This window comes from Dicentrarchus labrax, unplaced genomic scaffold (genome assembly GCF_905237075.1).
Source record: "Dicentrarchus labrax unplaced genomic scaffold, dlabrax2021, whole genome shotgun sequence".
In the NCBI taxonomy this organism is placed as follows: domain Eukaryota; kingdom Metazoa; phylum Chordata; class Actinopteri; family Moronidae; genus Dicentrarchus; species Dicentrarchus labrax.
Genome location: NW_026136723.1, coordinates 1,297,251 through 1,307,363, shown reverse-complemented (window position 1 = coordinate 1,307,363; position 10,113 = coordinate 1,297,251). Strand labels below are relative to the sequence as shown.

The 10,113-nt window shown below is 40.4% G+C and overlaps 1 protein-coding gene across 1 annotated transcript; it reads right to left on the bottom strand.

Moving 5' to 3' along the window:
* Positions 1-352: 352 nt before the first annotated feature.
* Positions 353-10,113, bottom strand: vamp1a (vesicle associated membrane protein 1a). The gene is made up of 5 exons (XM_051389677.1): positions 9,897-10,113; positions 7,651-7,780; positions 6,471-6,629; positions 2,204-2,255; positions 353-1,815 (listed from the first exon to the last, which is right to left on the bottom strand). Coding segments are annotated over exons 1-5 (360 nt in total). The 5' UTR covers positions 9,899-10,113; the 3' UTR covers positions 353-1,798.

Sequence of the window (10,113 nt, the reverse complement as noted above, 5' to 3'; positions counted from 1 at the left end):
GCTCCTCAGTTTTCCAGGGTGAAGATAAATTCAAAACCTGCTTAGAATCTGAATTAAAACAAGGCAACTTTTTATTATTACAATTCCTCTTTAGAGATCTATGGAAGCCCATTTCTGCCCAAAAAAAGATTCTGTAATTCATAATGAGAAACTCAATATTTTGACTATCACTAAAAAATACAAAGAAATATTCTTATTAAATTATTGACTTAAAGAAACTATTTTATTTCCCATCACATTGGCAGAATTGGGCTTCCATAAGAGGCAGATGAAGACTTTGAGAGAAACATTTGGGTTCATTTCCAAAAGCAGGATACATTGAAAGAACTTAAATGAGGACACGAACACGACATTTCTGTTGCAAACATGAATTTATTTGAAATTCCAGCCCACAATCAGAATATCAGTGCCTGTAATCTTTAAATGTCAAATGTTCCTCACGTTTCCTGACCTTGTATACAACCAGCAGTACTGAAGCACTGACAGTGGGATTAATGCTCAGCTTCACTCATCCACAGTTTTCAATCTAATCATTTCTCCTCACATTTTCAATAATCAAACCTTTATTATCTACAGTCTCGTGGTAGCTAACCCACACTCACTCAGAATCCTTCATTACAGAGGAATCACATTCAAGCAAGTTCAGAAGAAAGAAACATTCAAAACCACAACTGTGGTTCACAAAACAGGTTGGTTCACAAGACGACAAGAAGAAAATCAGGACTGTTGCTGCATCACAATAACTCAAACTGACGCTGGACAGACGGACAGACGAACAAAACCTGTCAAATTCCTGCTCCGAGTGGAAATACGTCAGTAGCAGTACCAAAGCTGACAGCAAGGGGGCATCGTTCCTGAACAATACTGTACAAGAGGACAGAGAGGAAAAAGCAGGATCCATTAACCCAGCTTCAACTCAACATCATCGGCTGTGTGTTCACTGTGTCAGTTTAGAGTCAGATTCATGTCAAATAAAGCAACTGATCTTACGTTAGTGGGTTATCTTTTAGAAATTGTGTATTTAGTCTGAATCTTTCTTGATCTTAATCTAGAGACTATAAGACTAAAGCTTGTTTTACAGCCCATGAATGAATGAATGAATGAATGAATGAATGAATGAACAGAACAAGTACGAGTACTTTTACTTTGATACTTTAAGTTAAGTAAGTTTTACTGATAAAACTTTTACTGAAGTAGGATTTTAACTGCAGGGCTACATTTATATTACTGAATTTACTTCAGTAAATGAAATGACTATATATTATATAATATTTTATTCCCTTTTGCACAAATATGAGAAAAGAATCAAACACTAGCCAGAGAGAACGGGTCGTGTTACATGATGTTTTAGATGCTTTCAGTTTCATGTCAAACTCGTCCGTCGTCCTTGATGAACAAACCTGGGTCAATGGATTTTAGACCTGCAGCAAGTTCTGTTTGTGTTTGGCTACAAGAAATGTGACACTTCACAGGACAATACAGGAAGAGAAAGTGAGTTTAGTTGAATTAGCTCTGAACTGAAACTGTCCTGATGCTGTAAACCCATCTGGTGCTCCCAGCAGACATCACATCCACCGGTGGTTCCACTCAGGGTTTCTGTCTGGAGACACGAGAAAAAAAGAGAAGGAGGCACTGGAGCACATTACAGACCATGCATGGAAGTTTCTGAGGAAGGCATCAGTGAGGAAGAGGAGGAGGATGAAGAGCAGCGGGAGCAGCTGAGGAGAGGCTGGATTTGGCTCGGTGGTGTTGGTGCAGACTCGTCCTGCGACTTGTGTGTCCATCCCTGAAGACCAGCTCAGTAGAAGAAATACACTGCGGACGGAGAGCGGAGGGACGAATGTATGAAACTCACATTAACCACAACTCTTACAGGGCCAGTGGGAGGGATGTAGTGGCATCTAGTGGTGAGATTGCAGATTGCAACCAGCTCGCCTCACCCTCAAACTACAGTGAAATCTGGATCCAGGGTTATTAACTTAACATAAATTATTCAATTTTTTATTTTTATGGAACTCCACAGCTACTGTTTCCTGTGAAACACCAAGACTACAAACCTTTTACAGCCACTTTAGATCTACAGGAGGGTTGATATTAAAAGATTAAAAGTGAAGCTTGATTACTGTATATGACTAACATGTGTGTGTGTGTGTGTGTGTGTGTGTGTGTGTGTGTGTGTGTGTGTGTGTGTGTGTATACTTACAGAAGATGACTCCGAAACATATAACACCTATAACTGCCATCATGATCATCATCTGGAGGAGAAACAGAAGTAACAAAGTCAGAATAAAAACTGCACGTAGGTGAATAAACAAGGAGGCTGAAAAAATAAAAATCTTCTTTTGTTTCTCAAATCAGTAAAAATAAATTTTAGCCTCAAGCAAGTGTATTTATTAGTAGGAAATTAAGGGACATGTTGGAGTACTCAATTAAAAGTATCCCGATATCACTGAACTGACTACAAATTTGTACTTAAGTACTCTAAGTAAATGTACTTAGTTACATTCCACCACTGCTACAACATGTTTTATATATAAAAAGAAAATTCAGACCATGTTATATTGTTTTTAGGTTTTTGTCGCCCAAGACTCTCTCTGTCTTTTGTTTGTTTGTTTGTTGTACAATATGTAAGGTTACACAACACAGATAGAGTAAGGTGTGTGTGTGTGTGTGTGTGTGTGTGTGTGTGTGTGTGTGTGATGCTCCATAAATAAATCCACATGATGACGTGAGAGTCAGAGCTGCTGACAGACAGGAAATCACATCACCTCTGATGGGGGGAGGGCGAGAGAGATTAACAATAACAAGGGGATAGGGAGAGAAAGAGAGAGAGAGATTGGTACTGCCTTGGTGTGTGTGTGTGTGTGTGTGTGTGTGTGTGTGTGTGTGTGTGTGTGTGGTGTGTGTGTGTGTGTAGAGCAGAGAGAAACCAGATGTTAGCAGATTGATTGGGAGCTTGTTTGTTTGTGTGTGGAAATGAATGAAAAAGAATTAAAGGCTCAACTTTATTCTACATTTTTCTTATTTTGAACAAATTACAAACAAACAGCTTCATATTTAAAAAAAGCCTTCAGTAATTTCCTAAAACAGCTGCTGACTGAAGCTTTCAGCAAACAAACAGGAAGGAAACAGTGTGTTTGTTCGGGGACTATTTTCAGAGGCGGATTCATCCACAGGTGGTGCTCTAGCGTATGTGTGACTGAGTCAATATAAACTACAGTGTGTGTGTGTGTGTGAGATATAATAGGTCATCAAACCTCCCCCAAACCAACACAAAGAACACAACCATGGCGTTGTGAGGGTTAATATTAGAGACTGTGGGCCGCATTACGTCAGCGAGGGTCCTCACAAGTATAGAAGTGTTTGTGGTTTTGTGTGCATTGGTGGAGGGGGGGTGGGGGGGGCGGTAGGTGGAGTTATATCACAAATCACAGCTGGCTCTTTAATCCCCGACTGTCACTGTAATCCAGATTGGGATTTCTCTCTCTCTGACTTCCTGCTCGCTGTCAGTCAAACTCTCTCTCTCTAATGTAATCCTCCTACACGGCAGTTTCTGATTGGATGAGGCGAGACGGCGCCGTCCGTTCGTCAGAGGCGGAGCGCTGGATGGACTGATGCTGAGATAAAAATGGATTGGCAGTGAAGGGGCGGATGGATGGATGATGGATGGATGGATGATGGATGGATGGATGATGGATGGATGGATGGATGGATGATGGATGGATGGATGGATGGATGATGGATGATGGATGGATGGATGGATGGATGGATGATGGATGATGGATGGATGGATGGATGGATGATGGATGATGGATGGATGGATGGATGGATGATGGATGATGGATGGATGGATGGATGATAGATGGATGGATGGATGGATGATGGATGATGGATGGATGGATGGATGGATGGATGATGGATGATGGATGATGGATGATGGATGGATGGATGGATGGATGGATGATGGATGATGGATGGATGATGGATGATGGATGGATGGATGGATGGATGGATGGATGATGGATGGATGGATGGATGGATGATGGATGATGGATGGATGGATGGATGGATGATGGATGATGGATGGATGGATGATGGATGGATGGATGGATGGATGGATGGATGGATGGATGGAAGGATGGATGGATGGATGATGGATGGATGGATGGATGGATGATGGATGATGGATGGATGGATGGATGGATGATGGATGATGGATGGATGGATGATGGATGGATGGATGGATGGATGGATGGATGGATGGATGATGGATGGACTGTGTGATGGAGGTGAATGAGAGATAAAGATGGCGGCTGATCCAGGACTCAAACTGAACTTTGTCTCACATGGACGATAAGTTCCTGGTTTTAGTGGAGGATTGTAACAAAGTACATTTACTGAAGAACTGCACATTCAAAGTACTTTACTTGAGTATTTTCATTTGATACATTTTCAACTTTAGTTACTTTTTAGATTTTTATACCTCCAGTCCAATGAAATGTCCAGATGTGTTGATTTTGAATGTTTAAGTAAACTGTTTAAGGATTATCTGGAAAATGTTGTTCATGGTTTTATAGGATATAATGCATTAAACTACCAGCAGCATATAAAGCAGTTGAAATGAGCTCAACCTTTAACATCTACAGCAGTAAAATTCACATTAATGCAGCAGCAACATCCAGAAACATCCTATATAATAATAAAACCCATTTACTGCACAATGACTACTACAACGAATATTATAGGAATACTACGAGCGGCAGTGTGTCTCTCTGATCCTCTCGCTCCTCTGCAACTACTCGTTGCTAATTCTCTCTTTGATCATGGAGGTGTTGCTACTCTGTTGAGTACAGAATGGAGGACTGATGGTACATAGTTTGGAGATATCATAGATCAAAGACGAAACTCACAGAAGGGCGCGGCTGTGAATCCGTCTGCTACTTCAGCACCACGGACAGCGCCTCAGATTTACCAGTACAAAGACTACGGATATTGCAGAGCCGAGGTCGGGGCCACAGACTCAATGAGGGTCAGTGAGTCGGGCAGACTAGACCAACATATTAAACTCAACAACCCCTCTGCCCCTGCACTCTGTCTGCCTACAGCAAAATGTAAGTAACGGTTGTTTTTAGCATTTGAAGAGCAGAACGTCAGCTGTCATTTCAACACAAGTGAGAGAAGTTAGTTGGTAAGTTGGAGGGTGTCTGCCCTGTGGGACAGACACAAGTTGCCTCCATCATGTGGTACTCAGAAAAGAAAGAAGGACAAAATACATTTCTGATGAGCAGAGGAGAAAAACAGAATAACTGTGGTACAGGTAACAGATGTGCTGTTTGGAATGATGCTAAATTTCAGGTACTTGTTGTTTTATTAGCTGCAATAAATACACAGTTATGCAATGAATACACAATAATCAGTTGCAGATGAGCTCAGCATTCATTAAAGTGGGATTGAAGCTTTTGATGAAGTTAAACAGAAATCTCTAACCTGGCAGAAAGTGAGGATGAACTGCTTCAGAGTCCAGATCTGTGTTTACGAGCTCTGTTTGACTTCTAATGGAGGTTGAAGTCATCTACATTATGATTGTAGGTGTGTTTGTGCGGAGAAATTCTGTTTATTCTGATTATTAAAAACCTGTTAACTGATCTTTTTAAACTCCTGTTTTAAACGTCTCTCTGTTTCCTCCAGCCTTATTTCTATTATATTTTGTGACTGCAGCTTTTCTGTCACTGTGCACTTTACTCTTACTTCTTTTTTTGTTATTTTCTCACACTGTTTTAAAGTTTTTTCTCTCAGAAAACCAACACAATCACAATTAAATCTCATTATTGGCAGCAGATGAAGTTACAGTAAGGTGATGAGAGGGCGAGCAGTGTACTTCCTGTCTGTGAGGCAGCCCTGTCTCTGTTCACTAATGATACACAGGTAAACTGTCACAGCAGCGTTAAACTACAAACTGCTTCCACAGCTGAAAACCAGGGAGAATGGTTTCCTGGCAACAAAAATCTCATGTTTTCTAATCAGTGTAAGCTGAAAGAAGCTGGCTGGAGTCACATTTTCCCATCTTGACCAAGTGGAGACATGAAATTGTTTCCTACATTTGCATTTAAACTCTCAGATTGATATTTCCCAGCTCTGGTATTTTATTAAATCAACCACAAGCATATTTGCAATCAGTTGCAAATATGCAGCCATTTGAATTATAACTGCTGCAATGTTTTGATCCGTCATGGACAAAATACTTGTTTGAATATGTAGAAATATGTATAATAAAACTATTGTGTCAGATGTGAAATGCATGTATATACATATGTACGTATATGTATATATGCAACAATTAAATGATTACAGATAGGCTGTGGTCACACTGAGGGTTGGATCCTTCAGTCTTTAGGTAATTCTGAATAGGAGCGATGCATGATGGGAAACCAGGTATACACACACACACACACACACACACACACACACACCTTGCAGTTTTTCCACCAGTACTTGTTCTTGAGTTTGGCGGCGCTGCTCTCGAACTGCGAGGCTCCGGCCTGCAGGGCGTCGGCCCGGTCGTCCAGCTCCGACAGCTTCTGGTCCCTCTCCAGGACTTTGTCCACGTTCACGCGCATGATGTCCACCACCTGAGGGACAGCGACACCTGTCAGCATCACTGCCACAAAGCTTTCTGTGAACTCCTCCACGTCGGCCTCAGAAACACCTTTGTTTACCTTTGCTAACCCCATTATACACAGTGATATAGCACATATTATACACAATTTTATAAATTCAATAAATAGTTTTATAGAATAGAAGGGGGCTACAGCTGCATTTCAGTGTGCCATCCTGTGTTATATAATGAGAATAAAACTGAACCTTAAAGGTGCAATAGGTCAAATTTTACATCATTAAATCATTACCAGAACCTTCATTTAATTACTTAACAGAAGAGCTCAGCCTCTTCTTCTTTCAGTGAATGCAATCTTGTTGAAATTAAATAGTTTATGTATTCATTTTGGTCCTACAGGAGACACGTTTATCGCCCAGGTTCTGTGAATGAGGGCCGAATTGTTCAGTTTACATAAATGAAAAAACCTTTACTCTGCGTTTCACACTGCGAGCCATCACATCAGATTTGGAGGGGAGTGCTTTATTGCTTTACTTATAACAGTTCAGTGACGCTGGTTTAGCACAGAGAAAGAAGCTGAGACCATCTTGCGATCTTATTATATATTACAGGATGAGCTTCTTGAACCTTTGAGTTATTTTATCTTTAATTACGGCATCACCTCCCAACTTGAAATCGAGTGAACAAATGCTCTCTAGATGCAATCTGACCGAGTCACCTCCAGTACTGCCTAGCAAGTGTGGGATGGTAGTATGGTATCATTAAGAATTATTTTCTATATTTTCTTATGTTAGCCGCAGTTACTTTTAGCTTTCTTAATTTCATTTATTTGTATGTTTTTTCTGCCTCTCTGTATCTTGTTCCTACTTTCCCTTTATTGATCATTTCATTCCATTATTTAATTACAGCCTACTTATGTTTAGTGTTAGAGCTTTCAGTTCTCCTCAGTAACGTTGTTGCCTTCGACAGTTTGTAGTGAACTTGAACTCGGGGAACACACACACACACCACAGACACACACAGAGCCGTGTCCTCACCTCATCCACCTGCGCCTGCGTCTGCTGCAGTCGTCTGTTGCTGGTGAGGTTTGGGGCCGCGCCCGGGGCCCCCCCCTCACCCTCCGAGGCTCCGGGAGCTCCTTGAGCACCTGCTGCTTCTGGAGTCGACCTGCAGGCCGAGAGCGAGTGTGAGACAGGGAGAGAGGGCGACAGTTAAAGTGACAGAAATGAACTCCATCACGTCATATCTTTACGTACAGAGGTGATTTAGTCTGTTACCACGTCACTAACAGGAGACTGTGTACTCTTTGTCTGTGTCCGTCTTAACTCTGCTAACATCAGCCACCATTAGCTGAGAGTGTTGAACGGACCACAGGTGGATTTTATTGCGTATAAATGTACATTTTCATTTGTAAGAGAAGGAATGACATATTTCTTATTCAAGAAATGTAGTAACATCAGAGAGTTGCACAGATAATACTTGATGTTCACTGAGAGGAGAAATGATAGATCCGACTGAATGCCAAGATCTCTGAGCGAAGGACAGTTGTGATCTTAAATCTATTAATCTGAAGTTTTTGCCATATTAATGAGATAAAATGTTACAGTGACACAAACGGCTCCTTGTGTTTCAGTTATGGGGCTAAAATCTTGTTTGGATCCTGAAAAACTCTCACGAAGAGTTATAAATATAAACAAGTAAATTATAAAAAGTGATTAAAATGTTAAAATGAGCTTCACCTTCACCAGCTGCAACATTAAAGTGATGTTTACAGATTAAAGCTTCAATAACTGCAATCCAATACTATAATATATATTATTCTGAAAGGGCAGAGAGGGGTCTAGATCATTAAATTGATTTAATGATCTGTTATGGCCCCAATTTAGACTTTAGAAAGTTCAGTGAAGTGGAAATAAAACAATGTATTGATTTCTAATGCCACCTTTAGATATTTCTATCCAATGTTTTATACAATAAAATTATGTTTTTAGTTAGAATATCTTCATTTGGAGGTTTTTCCAAGCAAATATTGATGCTTGTGATTAAATCTGAATATTTCTGCCACCTTTAAAGTCCCCGCCCTCTGGCCACCCCATAAATATTCTCTAGATCCGCCCCTGAAATAGGCCTTTTGGCATAATGAATACATTTACTTTAGTATTTTAAGTATATTTTGAAGACTATTCTTGTGTACTTTTACTCAAGTAAACTTTTTAAAGCTTGACTTTTCCTTTACAAGTAATCTGATTACTTCCACATTGTTGCGTTGCTACGCTTACTCTGTCTTTCACTCTCAGCTGGAATATGAAATCACAAACTGCTTATACACAGCATGAATTTTAAAAACACAAAATTCAATAATAGAAACATGACTCATCAAACTCGGGCCTCCATCCATATAATCAAAGTATGAGAGGCTGTAACAGCTCAGCAGTTCCAGGGAATAAAATGACAAAAATCCCCAACAAAACAATATGAAAAACTGTTTGAAATACTGTTGAGCAAACAGCTTTTACAGCACACACACACACACACACACACACACACACACACACACACACACACACACACACAGCAGGTGGTTTGAGGAACATTTACACCGAACATCAGTTCACTTTTATTGCCTCTAATAGACAGGCTTGTTTTCCAGAAGCAAAATGGAGAAAGATTAGTGCAGCAGCAGAGAGGCAGAGAGGGCCGGACCTGACAGAGGGAGATAAACACGCACGCAATAATACCTCCCCCCCACCCCCCCCCCCCACAGGACAAAATACACCAAATAAAATCCTGATAAAAAACATATTTTGGGGTTTTTATATTTAAAAAATTAAAGTTTCTTAGTTGTTTGTAGTTCTGTGAGGTTTTAAGGCACATTTTCTTTTGTTCTAACAGCAGTCAGAGTTCTTCATGCTGCTGTTGGAGAAAATAAGAGCTGATGTAAAATGTAGAAAAGCACTTTAGCCGATCACAGTATTGATGGATAGTTGTGTAGGTGAGTCAGCCGGTGAGTCACTGTTTCCAGATATTTCCACACAGACAACTTTCATCTGAGCAGCAATAAACGCCATAAAAAGCAGCGACAGACAGAAAATATCAACTGCAACTCACAGTGTGCAGCTTTAATACATTCACAGGGATGTTCTATACAATGTGTGTGTGTGTGTGTGTGTGTGTGTGTGTGTGTGGCAATTACACAACTTTAATGTAGGTTAATAAATAGACATTCCTCATAGTTCTGCTTTATATATATTTTAAAATGAATCAAATATGTTGGAGTACTCACATCTCAGCGGCAGGATGATGGAGATAATCTGAGTCCGAGAGAGAGGGAGAGGGTGAGAGAGGGTGAGAGAGAGAGAGGGTGAGGGAGAGAGAGAGAGAGAGAGAGAGAGAGAGAGGGTGAGAGAGAGAGCGAGAGAGAGCGAGAGAGATCCCAGTTGAATATAAATGGAGGATGACTTCAGTCTCTCTCCTCTTAATTCACTTTTTCTTTCAGACCA

What these genes read in the sequence shown, in the direction of transcription:
- vamp1a (XM_051389677.1), bottom strand. An exon ending in CGCAGGCGCAGGTGGATGAG is followed by an intron (nt 6,630 to 7,650) that starts GTGAGGACACGG and finishes GCTGTCCCTCAG; the next exon opens with GTGGTGGACATCATGCGCGT. An exon ending in ACTGGTGGAAAAACTGCAAG is followed by an intron (nt 2,256 to 6,470) that starts GTGTGTGTGTGT and finishes TTTCTCCTCCAG; the next exon opens with ATGATGATCATGATGGCAGT.